At 44.8% G+C, this 23,970-nt stretch overlaps 1 protein-coding gene across 1 annotated transcript in view; it reads right to left on the reverse strand.

Moving 5' to 3' along the window:
- The window catches only part of FGF14 (fibroblast growth factor 14), a 381,670-nt gene extending 366,212 nt beyond the window's left edge, over positions 1 to 15,458 (reverse strand). The window contains exon 1 of the mRNA XM_058825424.1: positions 14,977 to 15,458. Coding sequence (XP_058681407.1) covers positions 14,977 to 15,184 — 208 coding nt within the window. The 5' untranslated portion in view covers positions 15,185 to 15,458. The remainder of the gene's footprint in view (positions 1 to 14,976) is intronic.
- Between the last annotated feature and the right edge of the window lie 8,512 nt (positions 15,459 to 23,970).

Genomic DNA, 23,970 nt, shown 5'->3' on the forward strand with positions numbered 1-23,970 from the left:
TACTGGCCTTTCCACCAGTGCTCTTTCAGAAGCTCTGTCTACTCACCACTGTATCAAACCTCAAAAGAATGAATATTTGTATAACTATTCTTCAAAAAGTACTGCTAAGACATACCAATGTCACATATTTCTATACTATACTAGCCAGATCTTTCTGTGCGGGATTAAAAAATTTTTAAAAAGCACCAACAAAAAAAAACCCCAAACAAGCAAAACCCAAATAAAGAAAACCAAAACAAACAAACAAAACTTTTTTTAGATGGTAGCACTCTATCAGGGACTTAGGGCACTGTACATACCCCTGAGAGAGAAAACATTAGTGCCATGTACCAGGGACAAGGAGACTACCAGGTGACTCGCTTACTAATTTGTATACTGCAATGTAGGCAGTTTGAATTTTCATTCTCTGATATTCCTTTTTTTAGAAGTATTTTTCAAAAGGATTAGAACTTCCTGCCAAGTCAGCCTTTCATTTAATAAATTTGCTTCGAGGTCCTTCATTGAAGACAAATTGAGACTTCTGAAATCTATTTGTGTAACCTCCAGGTTGTTCTGGTTTTCACCATTGCCTGTACCTAACTGAGCAATGACAAAACCAAGAACTTTGGGATTCTGAGAAAAAGCTCCATTCTCTCTACAGGAAAACCCAAGAGAACCATGTTCACATGGAACATGAATTGCTGTTCAGTCTTGCTGTTCATTTGCTGCTTGTTCTATTTGTTTTCTCTAGACCTAGATTAGTTTGTTAACTAGATTAGTTAATGCCCTTGTGTGCAGACAGGGGAAGGCATGCTTGTTCTGCAAATTAGTCACTCTAAGATAAAATTACAAGAAGATGAAGCAGACTGAACCTGATGATGTAAGAATTATTCAAGTAATCATTCAAGTAATAGTACATTAAGGACAGAACTACTTAATCTGTACAAGAAAATTGTTGTCTTGCACAGAAACGGGGACCTTTCCTTAGAAAAGCCATGGAGTGGTGGATTACCAAGAAAGGATTTGAGTATTTAAATCTAGTTAGATTTTTAAAAGCCCAAAGCAATGTGCCAAGGCAAAAAAAACCTTCCTTTTTTTTTTATTTTGTGAGAGCAAAGACCATTTACCACCGCAAGAATGTGCCATGTTCTGGCCATGGAGAGAATGCTCCCTTTTTCCTCCTGTAAAACACATCTTCGGAGGTTTTTGATGACCGGAATATGACAGTGGAGCACTGCCATGTAAAGCAAATAGCAAGAAACTTCCTAGAACAAGGATTAAAGATGGTGCTTTCAATTAGCATGACAAAAGGGAAAAGCACTATAAATGCAGAGACACCAAAAAACTTAATTTCTCCAGCCTATAAGTAGGACTGAAAATAAGGTACTTTCACTCTTGGAGTTAGTTAGTCAGTTAGTTTGGCCCAAATTGTCTTAATTGCCAAGCCATACAAAAATTCCTAGCCATGCTACAATAATGTTCTACTAACAGAAGAAACAGTTTCCAAGATGCCTAGTACACTGAGAAGTATTTATGCTGAAAGTCTTTCATTTCTCTATTGCTAAGAAGACTTCACTGGCTTAGAAGATTTTACTTGACTTCCAAATTCAGGGTGTTTAGAACAGCTTCAGAAATTACAGCTTTTTCTAACAAGCTAACAGGCTGAATACAGCCCCCCACTGTGCCTTATTTTAATGCAAAACATAATTGTGTCCCATCATAAGAGCTTTTCATAACTATTTTTATTGTGAGCAATGGAAACATAAAATTCTCTGCTAAATGCAACACCCTTCTTAGCCCCAAATTAAGCAGTGATACATGGGTTTTTTCAGATATTCAACTTGTAAAGGAACAGTCACCTTAAGGGGTCTTCAAGGGATACATGAGAAAAGAAGATTTTACTGCTTACATTCAATCTTTTCATATTTAGCATTAAATGCAAGAGTAAATATACCCTGTGCATCCTCACAGAGAAGAATCAAAGGACTCCAAGTGTCACAAACTGATTTTCCCTAAAACTGTTAAAAGAAAAACCACCCAACCAAAAACCACATGCAAACTGCTTTATGCGGTCTAATTTTCATTACTTTAAGAAAAACACACAAGTATTGTGGACCATACTGTCAGACTATAAGCCAGACCCTTTAAATTCATGGACTGTGACCAGATTTAGTCTGCCAACATATTTAAAGCATCAATAATCAGAAAAAAACTATTTCTTTACTCATCTCACAACTATATAAGGGAAGAAAGCAACTGGTAGCCATGTAGGGAGAAATACATATCCTTAAATTAAAGGAAGATCAAGAATTATGCACAGCAACAATGCAGGTTGATGCCCATGTAGCTCAGAAAATAGAAAGTGGGTGTGCAGTAAAACAACAGGTTACTGGGATGACTGAAAGTGCTGACAAGTTTTGTTGCACATGCTCACACAAATGAAGGGATGATTCCAAATAAGGTCAGGGAGAAGGAAAGGAAGTACAAGACAGTGAAGCAGAAGAAAAAAAAAAGATTTTATCCAGAGACAGAGGAAATTTCCTGTCCTTCAGCTCTTCCTTACCCTGGAACTCCATCTTTTTGTTGTGAAAGAGAGAAAAAGGAGGAGATATGTTCCTTTCCCTGGCAAGATTGAGCTTCCCTTCCTGCCTGGTTCATCCTCCTCAGAAACTCGCTATGATTCACTCCCTGCAGACTCAGGTCTCTGCTGCCGAGCTGCCAGACTTGCTCTCAAGCAGTATCTCTGCTCTCCTTCCTCCACCAGCTTTGCACAAGGTCAACCAGGGCCCATAGGAAGCCACTTTCTAGGTGCTCCTTCCTCAAAGGATGAAGCTGGGATTCATCCACTTTATAGAAGCTTTAACAACCCCTTAGCTGGTCCAGGATGGTGTTGTGCTGTTATTAGTCCAGGTACAGTTCTTCTCTGCAGCTGGGAGCACAAGTAAACCTCTACAAGCAGAGCTTGCCTTAACTTTCCTTACTGGGAGTGAAAGGCTTTTTCTGATCCTCTTTGGCTGTGTTCAGATTGTTAAATTAAAGTGCTAGAGCCCTAGTCATCCACACTCTTCCTCAAGATCCAGGCACCACCTCAGTGAGCTCTCTCCAAGCTAATCTGCCAGGGAGGATGGAAACTGTAAGCGGTGTGGACATGAGCCAGCCAGAGCCATTTGGACTTGGATCAATCCCTGGCCCTTTTTAATTAAGCAATATAAATTCAGTCTTATGTTCCTGAACAACTAGGAGGAGTTTAAGGTGGGAGAATGGTATCAATGCCAAACTGAAGGTGGACAGTTCTTACTCACAATTCTGATTTGCCATCTGTTGATGAGAAGAAGACTGGCTTTCCCTTCGAAGTTACTTTAAGACCTCCAGTGTAAGCTTTTTGATGCAGATTTGTGGCGATCTTCAAGGACTGAATGGCACCCAATATTCTTGACCTGTTTCACTGTGAACTTAATAAACTATTGGAATAAAAATGTAAATTAATACTGAACCTATAGTGCCTTCTTCTATGGTTTGTACAGACCCAGGACATGGTGTCTCGCACAAAGATTTACACAGCTTAAGATCCATGGAAGTACATACTCTGCATTTTAAAAGCTGTCCTGTAGAACAGTTTGGAGGGGGATAATATATTTCCTCTCCCCAGCAGTTGCTGTGGCAACCACCCAGGCTGTTTCAGTTTAGCTTGAGGGCCACCCTCGGGAGCTGACTCCTGTGCCACCATCTCTCCTGCAGGGCAGCCAGCAGGTGCCAGCCCGGCAGCTGCAGCACACGCAGGACTCCACACGCCCATGCGGGCCCAAAGCATGGAGGGCTGCCAGACAGGAGGCTCTCAGGGCATCCAGGAAGGCAGGAGGCCTGGACACATGGCCTAAGGTCGCCCTGGAGGCCACTTATCCAGAGCTGGGCAGTGACGGCTGGTAGACTCAGGGGAGCGTGGGAGCACCTTCATTTATAATAGCAAAGCAATGTTTACAAGGATATTTCACCTTTAGCAAGATAGCTATAAATGGAATAAATTGAGAAAAGCCAGACTCTCTCTATGTCCTTGGAAAGAAACACTTCTAGAAATAGATTCTTTCCATGAAAAAGTCCTTAAATTTCAGATCTATTTGCTCTTCAATTGATAAATAGCTTCAAGAATTTCTAAATTCTGCTTGCCTGTAGGACTCTCTATCACTAACCTGTCTAAATGACTACAGACTCCTTCAATCCCTTTATTATTTACTTCATAATTTCTTTTGTCATTCTGGTTTTTCATCTCCCTCTGAGAATAAGTGGGAGAGAGAGCATCCCACACTATTCATGTATCATCCACATAGCCCCTGATAAAAACTCATCTAATGTACTAACATCACATTCTGGCTTACTTTTGTTCTAACTTCAGCAAGTTCCACCCCCAAATTCTTAACCTACATATATGACTACAAGGGCTTAGTATTTATCTTCTCCTCATCTTCTGTCTTAAATCAATTAGCAGGTGTTCTTTTTGGCAGCAAACCGAGACCACAGTTACTCCAGACAGCCACTGAAATCCAAGGAAAAGGAGCTCCAGAAAACATAACAAACCCTTGTTTTGCTGTTACTCCTGATTCCTTTTTAAAAATATTTTAAGCCAGACTGAACAAGGTACAGCTTATTTCTGCTTTAGTTATAAGGCCCAAAACTCCAACCTCCCTTTTCATTCAATGGCAGCTGGCAATAAAATCATTCTCATCCAGCATCTAAGAGAAACTTGGTAACCCTACAGTTTAAAGTACCATGATACTCGCCCTTATATACTTATGTTCAATTTTTTTTTTCTCATTTTGCTTAAAGATTTTTTTTTTAATGAGAGAACCATATTTATGTAACTATCTTGAGGAAAATCCTTAGAGAGTGCTTTCATCAATGGTGTATGGGAATGGTCAAAATCAACATCCATGATGTTGAAGTGCTAAGAAAGCCAATGTCTTCAATGACAGGCTTTCACAGAAAACTTTCAGTCAGAAGAGAATATCTTACTGTGGCACACAGATCACTGGATTCATCTCCACTTCATGTCAGTAGTGCTTCAGATACATCATTTCATATAAATTGCAAAGACAAATCAAAATGAGGAAAGACACTAGAACAGAAAATCACAATTCCTCTACTCCCACTTCTTTGGTTCAAATTTCTCCTACCATGAGCAAACTTATTTATTTTACCCAGATATGTATTACATAGAAAACTACAAAAGCTTTTTTTTCCTATATTTTCACTCTTCCACAAACATTATCTGAGTTTAAAGTCCAGTTTGAAAACAAAGTAAAATCACCTTCAAAAAATGTAGTTCTTCCATATATACACTACACAATGACCTATTTGCTGTAAAATAATCCCATATTGCTTTCTGATACCCTGTTCCATGGAAGAAACCATGCTAAAGGTTTCAAAGGTAAGAGAACTCATCTATGCCATGTTTCAAAGCTCTGTGCAGAGCTCAAGAGTTCAGAACACAGAGTTTAGTGACACACAGCCACTGGCTCTGCTGCTAATGTCCCTGGTCAGCAGAAACCTGAAGCATGTAGCACTAAAGAGGCATGCCACAATCCTTTCTCACAATCATGTCTCTAAGCCAGGCCATCAAAAGTGAGCTCAAAGGTGAACAAGGTGAATCAAAAGCGAGCCAGATCCAAACCACAGGTCTTGCTTGTCCTGCTGAGGGTATGGACACACAGGGCATGCCTTGCATACACACAGGTTTTGCAGTTCTCTGGAGTCTCCTCTGCTTGTGCCACGGCCACAAGCTTCAAGGAGATACAAAGCACCTAAGTGAACAGAAAAAGCCAGGACCTGGAACCAACTCCCCACCAACACAAATAAGAAATGCTCAGCAATAATATCCAGAAAATGTCCCTGGATGCTGAGGAGTCCTGCTTCAACAGCAGAATCTCACACAAGCCATTTTATCCTCAAGCAAGCAATATCCTCAAATGATCCCCAAAACAAATGAAAAGGATAACATTTGTTATTAGGTCTTCTAAATCCTCTTGCTGATTTTACTGTCTTTTCCTAATCAATCACAGTTACTTTACAGCCTCTGCATTTCTTTACTTCTGCTATTGTTCTGTTACTGTAAATTAGCAGCAAGTGGGAAAACAATGTATACAGCTCATGCCCAACAAAAAAAAAGGGTAGTCCATCAGCCTACCCTTCATCTATCCCAAATACCTATTGTACCATTAATAAAATAAACCTGTGCAGTTGTTCTGCTCATAGTCACTAGCTAATTATTCAAAGTGGTGGAGAGGACTTAAAAATATCTGAAAGAAATACAATTAAGGGCTATTTTTTCTGAAAGACCTTATCCAAAGTAAAAAGGTGATATGCTTGCACAAGGAGAAGGTGAAAAAACTCAAAGAGATGTGAGAGGCTATAATGGAGATGGCAGAGTTTGGGATGGATCAAGGTCATACTCATAGAGATAATAAATGTCTGAGAAAAGCCAGGAGACTAGCAAATGTTGGTTATGAAACTCTGTGTAACCAGATTTTTTGAAGCAGAAAGCCTCCTTCGCATAGGGGCAAACACAAAAAAAAAGAAAAAAGGATTTAAACAGCAAGTGACTAGGAAGAACTCTCTCAGGGGTGCAAAGCTTTACAAATTTTAATCCACCTGTTAGTGCTACTTTAAAATATGGATTTTAGTGAAAGAGTCCAAGCCACAAAATTGCACCTGGGTTTTAGGCACCCTAAAGGTAGCACACATTTGAGATCTTTGGTTGGTCTCCTAGTGAGATAATCTGCCTACATCACATTTAGGTTCAGTTTCTCAGAAACTATTAGCTGTCTGGGTTTGACTTGAAATTTCCAGTTCCAAGAAAATCAGAACTGTAAAGTGGCTCTTTGTGTCATAAGTATACAAATTAATAGGGACTATTATTAATTTAATCCTCGTTAAGATATTCCTGATAGGTTACTCTATAAGATACTACTGTATTAATGATTTTACTGATTTTTTAAGCATTTCCCTGAGCTATAATTTTTCCACATCTTTTCCCACATCTTTTTTTTTAATGTATTTTCCACTGTGTTTTGCACTGGTAGCTCCACTTCATTCAATGTCAATAAATGTACCTCTGATATGTGCAGAAACTACTGAGCAATTGTAGTGCTGTATAGTACACTTCTTTAATGAGAAGCATGAACGGGGAACTGTTTAATCTGGACATTTTGTTTGATTGTAGAGGGACATGCTTAGAAATACATTTACTGAAAGAGTAACAAGTCTGGCAAACTTGCCTTCTTTAAATTAGCATTTTCTTCTCAAACTTCATTAAAGGGCAATCAAACTCCTGCCTATTTCCTTTGCTAGCATTGCTGAGAAGCAAGAGATTTATATGTAAACAGAAGTCTGCTTTTATACACAACCTGTCTCTCCTGTTTAAACCATTCAACAACAGTACGAAATTCTAGTTTTCAGGCATGCTAGAGCTTAATTCCTTAAAAGCTTCTTCAAGAGAGTAATATTCCAGTTGTTCCCTCAAGAGAAAGGAGGGAAAACATGCCCTTTTCAGGACATACTTCCTTATCCCATAGGCCTAGAAAATCCATAGAAATTAACTTCTTTTAGCTGGACAAAAGCAGCACATGCAAAGGGATGTGTGAGCTGCTACCTTATTTTTGTCCTCCTAAGCCAAAGATATCCTATACCCACAGCAAAGGCAAGTTATACTGCACAGGAACCAAGATGATAGAAATGTCCAGGATTTCAGGACAGCTCAAGGAAGGAAAATGCACCATGAAAGAAGTGCTTTTCACCTGAAAAGCTCTCCATAATCACTAATCACAAACACAGAGCAGGAATAGCAATGTTAGCCTCTGTTTTTCAACAGAAGAACCAAGGAGTATCCACAGAAAGTGCAAACCCCTCCACATCCTTTCTGCACAGCACATGGTTATGTAGAGCTCACTGCTATGCAAAGTTTTTTGATGCCCAAAATAGAAATGCTGTTTGATAACTGAGGTTGTGTAGCTCTTTCAGAAGCTGCTACACACAGTGACCTGAATACAAGCTCCAACTTCACAGTCCAGTGACAGCTGAAAACTGTCACAGCTGATAGATGAGGGGAAGGATCAAACCCAAAGATTTGCCCATGTCTTGTGTTTTTTTCTTACACCACCTAATGCCCAGAGATGGAGACAGGACAGGACCAACAGCTAAGGCACAAATCCTGCACATTCTGTATTCTCACTATGTTCTTATCTTTCTACATGACAAAGCCATACACAAAAAAACATGGATGACACAATGAATTTCAGTGAAAAGTGAAGTATATTCCTCTCTCAGCTCTGTAAAATACAGGCCTTTTGGGAATCTCCTTAGGACAATGTTTTCATAGAGGATTACAGTTTATTTGTATCACTGTCCTCGAGCAAAAGCCAAAAATTCCAGTGGAATTAAAATGTTTAACCTTGGCTTGAGTCTACTGTCTGATAGGACCAGGTTCATTTTAGTGCCACAAAAAGATTAAGCCAAGTAATTTCTGAGACAGTTCCTACTGTATGCAAGGGCTAAACTCGTTCAGTGCAACTCCACATGCTGTTTCCAGTTAAAAGTCAAATAAGCAGGTGTCAGAGTGAAAAGACAAAATACAGATATTAAAATTAGACTATCAATTTCTGCCAGCAACTATGTGCTACCTATTGTTATTTGACCCACACCACCATTCAATATTAACTCAAAAGCTACTAAAATGTTTATTATGTTCACCCCAGTACAGTACCTAAATTAGTCATTGAATTCTACTGCAGAAGGTGTTATTAATCTGGCTTGTGCATTGAATATTACTACAGACATTATTATTCTGACTTCTTGATATAGTTTCATCAGCAACTGTTTACTTTCCTTGTAACTATTAAACATGAATGCTTCTAACAGCATTTGCTACAAATATACCAAACCTGCGTTCCATGTATCCATTAAATACCTTTCACTTAATGGTTTTTGAGGTTTTGGCCTCAAAAAGTTCTTCTCCAGAGTCAATGTGCTCCTTTTTGGATAACAGCTTAGTTAATTATTCACACACTATTTTTATTTGTTGCAGAGTATATTTAAAAGAATATACATGGCTTACATTTCGCTCGCCGTGTGTTCAGTCCATCATGGTGCCAAGCACCATCAGTTCCTTTTACAATTATTATTTTCAGTACTTCTGGGTGGATCTACTGTAAAGATTCACTTCAAGAGCACAATAATTTATTTTTCTTTAATAGCCAGTCTAAAGATGAATGTACTCTTTTAAGCACTTTATTATATGGTCTCCAAAGAAAATATTTTTTTCCTGGCTTAATTTGCTGTGACAATGGAAGTACACTCTGTGCAAGAAGGGGGCTCTTCCTGAACTAAACTTGGGTGCAGTCTGACAAAGTTTATTCCCAAGTAAGCTGCTCTCCTACTGTATACACATATAAACTCTGTACACTGGCAAGTAGCTCTTGAATACATTAATTGTACATCAAGCCACCTGCTACATCTCAGCAATTTTTTTTCACAACAGACATTGTAAAGTTTTATGATCGCTCGATGTTTTGTTACTCAGTGAGTTGTTCAGTAAACTAGTAATTTATCTTTGAAAAGCTATCATTCACTGAAACGTGAAAAACAAACAAAAGGGCCAACAGCACGCCTGTGCAATGTTCAGAAATTGCCTGCAACTTCTAACAAGCAGGAAGGGAAGGCATAAGTAAGTAATAGTGTGACCAAAATCACAAAAGCCCTCTAAACCAGAACTTGGTATAGAAACAAATCACTGCTCCCCAAGCAACAAGACCTTCCTTGACTGAGTGGAACATGCTCCAGCAGGACTCCCTGTTTAGAGGCACATTTGGCAAACATCTGTAAATATTCTGTTGAATTGGCACACAACAACTTCATTTACCCATCTGCAACCTAGACTCAGAGGATTTTATCCTAAATGTTGACTGTTCCTATGGAAACCTCAGTAGTGACCCCACCAGCTACAAAATGCACCCTCAGAATCAGTGTAAGGGCCCAATTCCCATCTTTTTAGATTTATGAAGTCCTCTTGAAAAACTGTTTTCCAATTTCAAGCAACTGTTTCATCTCCAGATTATATTTTTACAGTCATTTACTGGACAGAAAATCTTTACAAAGGGACAAATTCAGAATGTCTAAATCATTCATTTTTTAGATTTGAAGTCAATAGGAATTTTAGCTTAAAATTAATATACTTAATATAATCCGAGAAGGTTAAGTACAATAAACATCAAGCTCAAATGAAAAAGCATACACATAAATATTTAAACCAATGATATCTGTAAATACATTTTTTGCATTTTCCTTAAGCCTAAGTCATCCTTTTTATATTTGAATTCATTTATAAATGGCCTGTCATTAGCAGACATTGAACTAGGTGCAAACATTTTATTACAGTAGGGAGATGCATGAGCAGGCATAAATTTCACCCCTTAATAAGTAGAGTATGCAATTTAATTTGATCAAGAATAATTAAATTTGTACAAATTCAGGAAATGTATTCCAGAGAGGACAAAACTTCAATAGGTGAAATACATGTAAATAGGCAGTTTTACATTTGAGCAAGAGAAACAGACCATGCCTCAATTCCCACCACAGGAATTACAGTATTTAAGCAGTCAGAGCTGCTTTTAGAACCTACATGAGAGAAACTTCAAGGACCTGATCCCACAGCTCTTACTCTCTTTGTCTTTTGGTGGGAGGTTTCCTTTCTATGAGTAAGAAAAGCAGTGGGGAGGCCAATTTTTTTCAGAATTCAGATAAAGACACATAACTACTGTATATTTTATGGGCAGCACACAAGCTTCCATTTCAAACAGATCCTCACATGGCTGTGCTTAGAAACTTTTTCAAAATTTTTAGCAACCAGGAAATACTAGACAAGCTATTTCATGGAGTAGGAAATTAACATGGGACTATGCAGAGATTCCTGTTCAGCTGCAGCCCGGATTTCAGACTTGCTGCTTTTAAAACAGGTTTTATATTTGAAATTGATGTGAGATTGATACTAATTTCCTAAATGAAATCCTCCATCAGTAATGTATTTACAGTAATGCCAATTGCCATCTACTCTCCTGTCAACATCCCTGACTGTGTTGGAGATGCTTCTCCTTGGGAGTGAATGGAGAGGAAACCTGATCCATCCTCTGTCTGCTGGGCTGCCACCAGGAGTGAAATGTGATAGCAATTCCCACCATGGGGGCATCTCGTACTCCAGCCAACACGCCTCCCGTGGGCACCCAAACAGCTGGCATTTGGCAAAAAAAAATCTATTCACTGCTGGACTTGCTTCAAAAAGCAGCCAGACATAATCTCCTTTCCCACTTCTCCTCAGGCCCCAAATTCTCCCCATGACTTTGCCATTCCCTAGCTGAAGATATTCAGTTTGGAGGCTGGGGATGGTGGTGGGAAAGCCAGGAGGAGAGTGTCTTATTATAACAAGGCTTGGTTCGGGACTTATGATTTGGAGCAGTTTTTAACTATTTGTCAGAAAAAGTCCCTTTGGTCTTGCACTTTTTAAAGTCCCCTCTGTGTGTATGACAAGCAGGAAGGGCAGAGTTAGACAGAAATAATTGCCAAAGCAAGTGAGGCCCAGGGAACCTGACACATGGCAAACATTTTCACCAGAGACAGAACACTGCAGATATGTGGGGCTTCACTGATTGTAGCATCATTACACTGGGGCACATCCAAAAATATTCAGTGGCTGAAAACAAAGCCACATCTATTGATTCCCAAAGTTTTTCTCCTCACGAAGAAATGTGAAGAGGTAAATAACTGCAGCAATCAAACGCAGCTCCTCTATCGAGGATATCAAATCTGAAACCAAGGGGTTTCAGCCAAGCATAAAACCAAAGCCTCCTGATGCAACCCTGCCAGAGACTTACACACAGCCCTTCGGACTCCCCATCCCTCCCTGCCGCGCTTGTGCCCGTGTCCGCAGCTCCGACCGGAGCCGGTACCGGTGCCGGTACCGGGGCGAGGCCCCCGGGGACGGCAGGGGAGCCCGGGAGGGGGTCCGCACATGGAGGGGAGGCTGCGGCCAGCGGTGGGGAGAAAACGCAAAGCAGAGAACATTTGGAAAAGAGCCACCCAGTCCCGTCTCTGGAAATAGACCAGCTCTAGGAAGGGACAATAAAAAAAGTGCAGCAGGCCGAAAATAGCTAAATAAACTGCAATTACAGCCAGCGTTAGTTGCCTAACCTGCTGGATTTTCTGCACGGTGGGATCAGAGGCAGATGCTCGCTCATTTGATGACTTTTGAGACTGAAAAGCCCAGCGGGTCCCGGAAAGTTTGGCGGCATGGGGGCGGGGGGCGGTATCGGACCGTGCCGAGCGGGGTCTGCCGAGCTGCCGCAGAGGGGGAGCCGCTCCCACGGCCCCCGGGCCAGGACGGGCATCGCGGCACCGCTCCCGCGCTCGCCCCCGGCCCGAGCGGAGATGATCTGCCGTCAGAGCAACAGCGCCTGTGACCGAGCGCCCAGCTAATCCGGCCAAGCGGATTATTAGCCTCCTCAGGCACAGAGCCGCAGCTCGGCGCTCCCGGAGCGGAGTGCCAGCACGGGGCGTGCGGCTCGGCCGGGCTCGGCGTCCCGGCGGCTCTGACGGGACCAAGTGGGAGCGGAGCGGAGCAGCGCGGACTGTGCGGGCGGGCAGCGACCCCGCGGACCCGGCCGGAGCCGTAGCGCCCGCCAGGGCCCCTCTCCGCGCCCCCTGCCCGCTCCCCCTGCCCGCCTCGCTCGCTCAGACGAGCCGCCCCCACTCCTTCATATGAGGGGCTCAGCCCTCCTCGGGCCAGGGCAGCCCTCGGCAGGCAGGGTGGCGGCGGGGGCAGTGCCGCTCCTGCCAGCCAAATCCACTCGTCGTCCCATGCAGAGGGAGCAGGGAAGTGCGGCAAAGTCCCCGGGGAGGTAGAAAGCTGTGCCGCGGTTGCCTGGCACTCCGAGGGACACAACTCGGCTTCAGGGGCCGATATCCTGACAGCCTGCCCTCCGCAAGGAAAGGACACGAATATTCAGGGGGGGACCAGAGTGTGTGTGTGTGCGGAGGGGCACACGCCTCACCCCCCGCCATGCAAACTGAAAGGCCTAGAAACCACCAGCCCTCGTTCTGCCCCTGCCGCCCCCCCTCCAAATCCCTTCCTCAGGAGCATCGCCGCTTGCCCAGAGCACCACGGCACTGGAGCCGCCCCCCCGGGCTGCGAGCGACGGCAGCGGGCAGGGCAGGCAGGGCCACGCCGCCGCTCTCCCTGTCCCCGCGGTCACGGCCCCTGCGTGCGCGGCCCGGGCAGGCGGAGGGGCATCCCCAGGGGCTGCGAGAGGGTGCTCGGTCCTGACCCGGTCTGGCCCATCCCGCCCGGGGGGGCACACGGCTAGGAAGTGGCCCCCGGCTGGTTGCAGTGCTAAGGGACGAGTGAAGCGAAGGGCACTTTGCGGGAGGCTGAGCGCAGCCTCCGGCGGGGCATTTCAGCCTCTTTGGTATGCTAAGTGGCTGCTTTTCACTGCTGCGGCAGCGGCGGGGGGGAAAGGGGCGAGACGAGCTGGCAAACGGAAGCCGGGGGCGGGGAAGGGTAAATCCGCCGAGGTGCCCACCTCGACTCTGCCCCGGACCTGGGCTGAGCAAAGCAGCAGCCGGCAGCCCGGCTGCCTTTGAGGAGAGGGGTGCGGGCTGCCAGGGCTGCTGCTTGTTGATGTTGGGGTGTCAGGCAACGAGAGCCTATGATCTACTACACTGCAGTGCCAGCGTCAGGAGCCTCCTGCTCGGGAGCTGCCACTGCAGGGCAGCCGGCACACACACACACACCAGCGCGCACACACGGCATCCCTCCCCTCGCAGCCCGGGCTCCGGCGGCTCTCGCAGCCTCCCCAGGCACGCAAGTGCTTGCAGACAACCTGCCGGCCGGGGCGAGCGAGCAAGGCGGCGGGGGGGACCAGAGGCCGGCGGGAAGGGCCGGTGTTTCCCCAGAAAAGCTGCCGGCTCCCCCGCTCGCCGAGCATCCCTTCTCGCCCACCTTGCTCGCCAAGCCGCGGGCTTGGCCGCACGGACGCCCCGAGCAAGAGGGATGCAACAGCAGCAGCGTGACCCCCAGGGACCAGGCGGCCCAGAGCACCTGCATTTGCATTTCTTATGTAATGTACTGCAAGTTTCCCCCTCGGAGCCGGGCTGAACCGAAGCGCATGATCCCGGCTGCCAGGCAGACATAGAGGCGGACGCAGAGACACCGGTGTGTGGCACAGAGGGGTCATCCCGGCAGCGAGAGGCGGAGGAGCGGCACAGCCGACCCGGCGGTGCTGCTGCTGCTGCCACTCGGCATAGCTGGCTGAGTTGCCGTCTGGGCACAAGCCCCAAGAAAGTGTCCATCCCTTTCCTCACCGCCCTCCACCCTCCCGGCCTTGAGTGCCGAGGGTGAGTGGTAACGGGGAGCCCCCAGGCCGCGGGAGGGGGTGTCTGGCTTGACTTTAGAGAGCCGAGCGAGGCGGTGGGTGGGTGTGTGCGGGTGTGGGGTGACATACTGCAAGCTATTCAGAAAGTGCCGTGCAGGACGCCAGCCCCGGCACACTCGCCCACCGCAGGCAGGGCCGGCTAACACCAGCACAGGCGAGGCAGTCTCCTCTTCCCAAAACTGACTGACTGGGGGGCTCCCGCGGTCGGGAGTGGGGGGCTCCACCACCTTCCCCACAAGAAGGGTACTGATGTAAAAGTTTCCTCCTTGGAAATAGCACATAGGAAGCAGGAGATGCCGGCTGGGCGAGGGTCGCCTTTGATTTTATTTTTTTACCCCTTTTCGGTGGTGACAGGGGCTGAAGCTAATACAAACCGCTCCTTGCTTATTCATACACGTATGCACATGCATGTCCGTGCTGGCCTCGATATATCCCCCCTTCTCCCCTCAGCAGGATTGCAGATCTACCTCGGCGAGCAACAGACAGGGTAGCATTAAAGAAAAACAACGCATTGCAATGGATTGCTTACCAGTTGGGTTCTTGTTTTTCTTAAGACTCTTGCCACAAAGACACTGCAGCATATGCGATCCTTTGCTGAAAATGTTCCAAAGAAACCACATTGATTTGGGCGAAAAGCAATCCAGCAGCTTATACACCCTGAGAAAGAAGAGATCCTTGTGGTTGCATAATAATAAATTGAGATCAGTTCTCCTGAAGAGGGGCACCAGTTTTATCATAGAAAAAGCGATTATATTCCGATCTTCTCCCAGTTTTTTTTCCTCACGTGGTATATTTCTTTGAGACTTTTCAACGGATGCTTTTTTTTCAGCCAGGCTGAACGGTTGTTCCCCCTAGACCAACAGTGAATTATAACCAAAAGCGTGGAGAGCAAATATAAGGAATCCCTTTTTTCAGCGTGAAGCCAAACGAAAAGTAAGGTAGTGAAATCCCAGCCGAGGCCAAAACCTCATCGGAGACACCGGCAAAACGCGGAAGAAAGATCCCCAGAGAGAAAACCATAGCCTGGTACTTGACTGCTAGGAGGATGGGTGGATCTGCAGAACAAAAGCCACGGCAGGATCCATCCTACTGAACGACTGCCATTGTGCAGCCCCGCGGCGGGAGAGCGCACCGCCAGCACCCGGCGCAGCCCGGCTGAGGCGCAGAGAGCGCTGCCGGCCGCGGGCGCGGACCCCGCCCGCAGCCGCCGCCGATGCCCCGCAGCCCCCGCCGCCGCCCCGCGACGCCGCCCGCCCTCGCCCGCGCGGGCCGCTCGCCTCCGGCCCCGGCTGCCGCTGCGCCCGCTCCGCCGCGCAGGAGGCAGCACCCCCGCCCCGCGCCGCCCGCCCGCCGCAGCCTCGGCGCCCAGTCGCCGGCGGGCGCCGGGGGAGGAGCAGCCGCCGAGCCCCGCCGGCCCCGATCGCCGTCACGTAGCCACGTGCGGCCCGGCCCGGCCCGGCACCGCCCGCGGGCAGCACGGGTGGGCTGCCCCGGGCCGGCCGCCCAGCGCGCGCCCCTCGCCCGGAGCGCCCCGGGCCCTGAAATCCGTCCCTCCCCCGAGCGTGGCTCTTGCCCGTCTCGGCCGCGCCGTGGTCTCAACGGCCAGGAATGACCAAGGCGGTCGCGAACTGAATAAATCAGCCCGAGAGGAGTGTTTCTTTCTGCAACCTGCTGGCACTGGACCTAGAGAGTGTCCTGGTGAGATCTGGGGTTGCCCCAGCAGGGGCAAGCACCCTATGTCTCACGGTGTGATGATGCCATGAGCGGTGGAGTCCTGGGCCGGGAGTGGGGTTCCCGAGTACCACAAATGCCCAGAGAGGCAGTGCTAACACAAAGCACCTGCTGCACAGCCGAGTTGACAGCACGGCCGTGGGCAGCCGGACCGGCTCCTGAGCAGCGCCAGTCAGAGCTCTCACAGGCCCACCCAGGCAGCGCTGCCCTGTCTCCAGCCCTCCCTGGCCTCTGCCGGAGGGCTGCACCAGCCAGCCCAGAGCGATTGCACCCACGCATGGCAGTAGCGGCACTGGAAGATCTGGAAGTTAATGCCCATGTACTCCCTCTCCCCCCTTTAGAAGGTCTGCAACCTGCTGGCTCTTTGGGTACTGGAAGATGTTGGGAGATAGGACAGAGAGCATGAGCAAATGAGGGAAAATACTATGAGGTAGTAGTAAAATAAGGAGCTGCTTTGAAGAGGGTGGAAGGAGAAAGCAGGTGGGAGGACACAGGACAGTGAACAGCTCCCTCTCCCTGTCCCTGTCCCTGTCCCTCTCCCTCTCCCTCTCCTCCATCTCTCTCTCTCCTTCATTGCCAAAGTAATCTATATCTTCATGATCATCTTTACCTCTTTGAAGAAACGTTTGCTCTTTGACCATTCACTTTTTCCAGTGTCAGAGTACAAACTGGAAACTCCAAGACACTGTCTTCATATATGGAATCTGTAATAATATTCACATTCCTTTAGACATGGTCAGATGTTGGTGTTTTTTCCTGAACTCATGGAAGTTTTCATTGCTCAAGAAAGTGTAAGACTAAAATAGGAAAAATGCAGAAGTTTGTGTGTGTGCCTTTTCTGCCTTGCCAGGATCTGTTGCTTATCAACACTGAGAAATGCAGTAAACATTTTGTCAGCCCACCAAAAAACCCACCAGGAATGAAAACTTTTTCAATAGTTTAAATTTCAATAAGATTCTGGATTTGTATATATAGGTGAGATGCTTGGTTACTAGATCCTCATCTACATTATATTTAAGTGTCATTACCCTATTTTAGAAAGATGAAGAATCGCACATAGGAATGAAGTGCTGTGTTGTGAGAATTAGACCATAGAGTTTGCAGAACTTTGCAGAGTTCCTGCCTCTGAGCACCCAAGTTTGTAGAAATAAAAAGAAGCAAAACTCAATAGATTAAATGTAAGGCAAAGGTCCCAGAGGTGATACTGCTTTTGGCAAAGAAGTGGCTTGGTCTCTAGTCTGTCACCTTGGCTGTGCTGCCTGTAGAGCTAGCACACTGTCCTGCCCAGTGTGTGGATGGATGTTCCACAGGCTGCTGGGAAGACAAGCTGGCTCGGCCACCTTGCAGCCAGCTGGCTGGGAGTTCACAGCAGCCCTTGTGCTATTCATGGTAGCTCATATGTCACAACTCTCCACAAACATAAAACTGATCTAGAGTATTCCCAAAATATCTGAGGCCTGCATCTATCTCCTCTTGACCGCAGGAGCCAACAATATGTAGCTGGGCGCAGCCTGTGTTCTGTAGAAAACAAAAAGTTATTTACCAGCTTCCCACCCAAGTAATTGGTATGTATGTCCCTCAGGCTAGCATGTAACTGCCTGCTTTCTAAATGAGAGTAAAACTTCTCTGTAGCATCTCATTGTCGTTCAGTTGTCAGGAACCATGGCTACAGAACCCAAGGGGCCTGGTTCTGATGGTGGCAACATGATTTAAGGTTTATGAGAATTATAACAGAAGCAGAAATTTCCTATCTTAATTGAGACAACAAATACACACCTTGCCTGTCTGATAACTTAATGCCCTTGAAAAGGTCCCCAAAGCGTGGCAGGCTTGCAAAGAACTACCTGAGCAAGAGCACAAATTTATTCAAGATTCCTCTTTATGTAAAGTCAAAGTCATGGAAAGATTAGCCTTTTGAAAAAAGAGGTGACCTAATGTGGAAAAAAAAAGCCAAACAAAAACCCACAAAAAAACCCCACAAACCAAAAGAACTTAGATATCTAGAGCCATCTGAGATGTCCTAGGACATTTTGCTAATTCAGGCATGGAAGATCTGTTTCTGGATCTGTGGGAGACAAAGGCCCTTATGGAGCTGCAAGTGGAGACCACACAGTGCATCCTAGAGAATCTCAAAAAGACAGTGATTGCTACCTCTGGGTAAGCTATTTTTTTGAGCTTCTAAATCCTTATTGATTGCACAGGGGCTTCGATAGCTCATACACAGACACACACACACACAGAGTTCAGTTTAGGCATCTTGCCCACAAGCTGTACCCCAAACTAAATGTTTATACCTGTAGACTCCTGATATCCTTGGAGACAGCTAGCTCTGAACACCTTCATCTCTTTCTCTTCTATGCCAGGGGCAGTGTCTGGAGGAGAAAGGGAGAATGAAACCATCATATCTCATAATAAAGTTTTCTGACTGTTCCACAGAGAAAACATCAGAAAGAAGTCCCCAAGTACCAAGAGCAAGAGACATAAAGGTACTGAGCCTTTTTGGAAATGTCGCCATGTTCCTAATGGAAAAGGGAATAAGGAGGGGTTGTCAGTCTCCCTTGATTCAGCATACAGGTGCATTTGCCCTGAGTGAATGAAGAGTATGAGTTTGAACAAATTTGGACACACTGATCCACCAGTTCCAGCATAGTACCAGTTTCTGCAGGACTAGAAGGGTGACATTTCTTATCTGAGAAAGGAAGAGAAAAAATGGGGAATAGACCATATTCTTACAAGCAAATGTTGGCCAAATCCATTGTTCCATATATACAAAAAGAGGTTACCAAATATCAGGACTTTGCTGTTGTTCCACAGTGGTGAAAGAGCTGCAGGGAGTTCTTGTGGCAGCTCAGGTAAACAGTGCCCTAAACTGGTAATGCACTGGTGCCCTGTAGAGGTGATGCCTGGTTGAGTAGCCTGGGTAAAGGTGAACATACACGGTGGGCCTGGGATTATTTCCATTTACTAAAGCAAGTGGTTATTTTCATAAGCATGAGTGCTGTGCTCAATTGCCTGACTCTGCCCTACAGCTCATGACAGCATTGCTTGTGTGGGAAAGAATGAGCTAAATGAATAGGAGAAAAAGCCTGGAGTTGCCTGCTCAGTAGAGGCTTAAGGTCCCTAGATGTTCAGCAGGACCAGCTGTGGAAGGAATCCTACTGTTTCCATGGAGAATAGTTAAGAGTTTATGAGATATTAACTAGGTGGTGGATGGGATATGAGTATGATGTGGATCTAGTGATACATGAAACGGTCAGAAATCCAGATCAGAAGCCCTGGCCTGATACCCTGTTTTGGACTAAAAGTTCCATGAGAGGATTTACAAGGAGGTGCCAAGTTTGTTTTACTGAGCAATTTGTTGATTTTTATGTAGCAATGTGGAAAAGGAGCTTTATTCGAGGGTCAGGACTCTGGCACACTGGGTCTGGTAAAACATAAAAACTGTGCCTAGACTAGATCTATTTTGCAGGGGAGAAAAAAAGACCTAAGTAGCAGGCAGATTGAGGCAGCTCAGATATTGTCCCACATTAGACAAAATGTAATCTATTCATTAGTCTGTAAAACACTTGAGCAATGTTCAAAGGAACGGAAATGCTTCTGCATGCCTTAGCTGCATGAACATATTCCCTAGAAAATGTAAGGTCCAGTGGCCATAAACCACTTCAGTCCACTTGGATGTGTACCAACCCTGTTTCCCCCAGGGGAGAGGCTAAATGCAGGCCACCTGGCAGAGTGCAGAGTCAGCAAATGGGGCAGTGTGTGATGCCATGTAGGTTTGCATGCAGGATTTGTCTTCAGGAAATTAAAATTCCTCCCATCCGACACGGAGCAAACTTGCCCAAGCAGGCTGTGGTCGCCATACTTGCCTCTGTGTAACCTGCAGCTCCCACATGGCAGTGACTGCTTTTATGGCACTGGGCAGGGGCTAGAAAGTGGTGAGGGATTTGCTGATTGAGTTTTTCAGCCTGCAGACATGTCTTGGCTGTGCTGGCTGTGCTGCTCGGGGCTGCCCTGGTACCAACTCCAAATGGCTTTAGCACAGAGCCTCCTCAACAGACCAAAACTTCGAGAGCAGAGCCCTGGCTACTCCATGATATACAAGCAGCTGTAAAGGCCTCTGGTTATGCCAGAAGGGTGGGCAGCATCCCTGTTCAGATTGCAAGGCTAATTCCTCAGTGTTTTGCTCTGTGGAAACACAAATCTGTCATTGCAGAGATCGTGAACTGTAGGAAATCTGAGATCGTTGTGGTCATTCAAATAAAATACAGCTATGGGTAATAGAGCAGAAGGAATTAATTTTTAAACAAACCTGGTCCAGGCACTGCTTTCAAAGGCAGATTGAGTCTCTTTTCCTTCAATAACAGGAATTTCATAAAGTGCAGCAGCATGTAGTACAGGGCAGAGGATAGTAATTTGAGAAATATAAAAATCCTTGAGGAAGCAGGTACACTTAAGATAAATATACTGCAAGAAATGTCTCACGGACTTAAGGACAATGGCATTGAAGAAGAAGTAGACTGTGTAACTAAGCAAATATTGCAGGTTTTAGGACAGAGGAAAGACTTAAAATAGCTTAGTCTAAGTTGATTAGGTGGTACAATGGTCTGGTATCTGTAGTTGCTTGATTTAATTTCAGATATGTGTAATTGCTATGAAGACTGACTAGTGAAACTTTTACAGCTCCTAAAAGGCAAAGCATTTGTGTTACAGCACTGTGGCCAAATTAAAACTAGTCTTAGTGAAGGACAGCAAAATGCTTTAAGTGGTTAAGTAGAAGAAAATAAATCTACTTCAGCAGAGTTTTTGTGTCTCAGTTTATTGTATTTGAAAGATGTGAAGATATCAAACTGTTTGGGAAAGGAAGAGATACTTCAGTGGTTTTTTCACTGATCTGAGCAGTAGAAGCAACGAAGTCTCTGAAAGATCCTTAGAACAGGTACACAGCACACGCTGATGGGAACACAAAGATAGCATGATACCTTGACCTTCATGATCCAACTAGGAAGTATAAAGTATGTGTCAATCTGAATGAGAGTGCTATTGGTACAGAAAGCAGAGACTCAGCTCCTGCAGAGACAGAGAGAAGTGCAGCAGTGACAAGCTTGAACACATTTGCAGATTGTTTGTCTTTGCCTTGGCACCATTTAGTAGGGCACCCTAAGGCAGCAGCTATGCCAATTAAAGTGGTGGGCATGAAAGGTGGTGTGGTGGGCTGCCAGGCTGTTTAAACAAAGCATGGTGAAGTGTGAAGACAATGCAGCACTCTGGCTATGGGAATGGGTCACCAAAGAACAGAAAAAATCTGTTTGTCATCAAAGCAGACCAGGGAAATTTGCAAACATCTACCTGCTGGAGACAGAGGACTTTTTTCCTGAAGTGTTTTAATTTGCAGTGTTTTCTTACCAACACATATTCTCCAAAACAATAATCATCCTCCACAAGAGGAAATCAGAGTCCCCTAAAGGAACAGAATCCAAACCATTCATAATCTTAATCAAGTACATGTGTCTTTCTTTAGAACAAATTATTTTCCAGGCTTGACTTGATTATGTAGTGCATCAAACTCAGCCAGTGATATCAAACTGTCATAAGATAAAGAGTACCCTTCAAATAGATAAGTAAGAAATTGCTGGAGATAGAAGTCAACTCACCTATATAGTTGCCTGACATAGAAAATGATCTCACTGAAAAATTAGAGACTTGGTCATGAGAGACAAGAGGGGAAATCCTACCTGAGTACTTTTAACTTCTACTGATGATGCAGAGAACTCAATCCAGTCAACCTGCAAAATTAACCAGGGGCCAAAGTTGTAGAGGTGGAAGTAAGGGGCTCTTCAGGATGAAGAGAGTGATAATCTAATCCCTATGACCTCTCATTGCCATTATCTGTAACAACAGCCCAGGCAGCAAAGCACACACGGGCCAGGCATTGACTGGAGCTTTTTCTGTCTTCTGTGTTATGTATAAGTCTGATGTCATGACACGAAAATTTGTGAATTGCCCAGGTAAATAAGACCAAAAAACCCACAAAGCAGATAAAAGAATTAAAGAGCTTAGTAAGCAGAGACAGTGTCAGGAGCTGTCATTTGGATTTTTTTCAGTGAGAACTCTCTACATGCCAGATTTTATTATCGCTAATAATAAAATTAGCTGAAGTGATCAAGAGGAATAAAGATACTTATTCTCTTTTTTTTTTTGTCCCTTGACCATAAAAGGATCCAAGGCTTACCCAAGACAGAACTAATTCAGATTTAGCTTGAGTACCTTGACAGGCAATTTTGCTGTACCTCTGAGACACAACTGAGATTTGGAAATCTGTCCCCACAGCCGACCCACTTTTGCATTTTCTTCCTGCATAAAATAAACTCTTTTCTTGTAACGACTACAACAGGAAAACTATCCATTCTTTGGCTCCAACGCTGTGCTTTCTACTGTGTAATTTTTCTATATGTTCTATTTTGAAAGCATGTTAACATATGATCATTGGTGAGGGCAGCTGTAATAAGATTTTTTTTTTAACATCTAGGAATGCAATTATTCTACAATGGTTGTATGAAGAGACTATTCAAGACTGAAATAAATTTTTTAAGCCTGATGGTAGTGATAGTGAGTGGATTTCACCTCCCAGTTTAAAATACCTAAATGTAAGAGGTCTGCATGTATTTGCACATAATCTATATACATCTATATATGAGATAGGAGTCTCTGTTCCCAAGGCAGTCAATGAGATTTCCTCAGCACACTGAATGGAGTGTCAAGAATTTAGAGTAGACTGTAGTTTAGCGTTTTTATGCTCCCCTCAAAACAGACACCAGGTCTGCTTTGCACTGCATCAGCTGAAAACCACTATTGATTTCCCCGACCCTACTGACAAGCTTTCCATAATAGAGATTATGTTTAAAAGCCTTAATCTGCAAATTGAGTCCAATCCTTTGTTACATGTAGGAGATATGCCAGTGAACAGAGAAGGAAAACAAGCTGGGTTAATTTAAAAAATTGTCATGCTGGCTATGAAATGAATGAAATACAAGGCAGACAGACATCAACTCCTGAAATATACCCTCTGTGGGGACATGCTGCTTTCTGCACGTGCAAGTTAAGCCACATCAGTTTCACTTTCTACTATGATCACCTCCCACATAAACAGCTTGATCTTCTGAGGTGCTGAGAATTCGTACTTTCTGGAGCCAAGAAAAGCTGCAGCAGTACATTCAAATCTGAAAATTGGGACATTTATTTAGATTGCTATGTGGCAATGTTGATGTGAGCATCCAGTTTGAAAATGTTAGCACAGCTTCTTCAGTGAGAAAAGAAAGCAGGTCCTATGATTATTATTCCTTGTTCTTCCAGTCAACATCTTCCAGTTAGCATTTTTGCTTTTTTCTGTTTGTTTTTTTTTTTTTTTTTTTTATTATTCCTACAGATTCTGGCATTCTGCTGATTGATTTCAGTGATGGTCCCTCTTTGACACTTGTCATTTCCAGATCTTTTCTCAATATTGTTACTGTTGAAGGTAGAGATTTGCATCACACAGAATTAAAGTCCCCCCTTGCTTTTCTCCTTGTGCTATCACATACAGAGAGAGTTGTAAATGATTGGGTAAGTCCAGACCTTGGATTCATCGTTGTGTTACATTTATTCTTTATTTATGCTTTGGTATAAGTGGCTACAGAAGTGGTGTAAATTGGTGACCACAGAGTAATGGAAAGCAGGGGTTTTTCCAAAGGCATTTGCTATCCTGATTTACAGTTAGTCATTCTCACTTGTCTCTCTAGTGTTTGAAAGGTTTTAA

The sequence above is a fragment of the Ammospiza caudacuta genome, chromosome 2, assembly GCF_027887145.1.
Source record: "Ammospiza caudacuta isolate bAmmCau1 chromosome 2, bAmmCau1.pri, whole genome shotgun sequence".
Taxonomy (NCBI): domain Eukaryota; kingdom Metazoa; phylum Chordata; class Aves; order Passeriformes; family Passerellidae; genus Ammospiza; species Ammospiza caudacuta.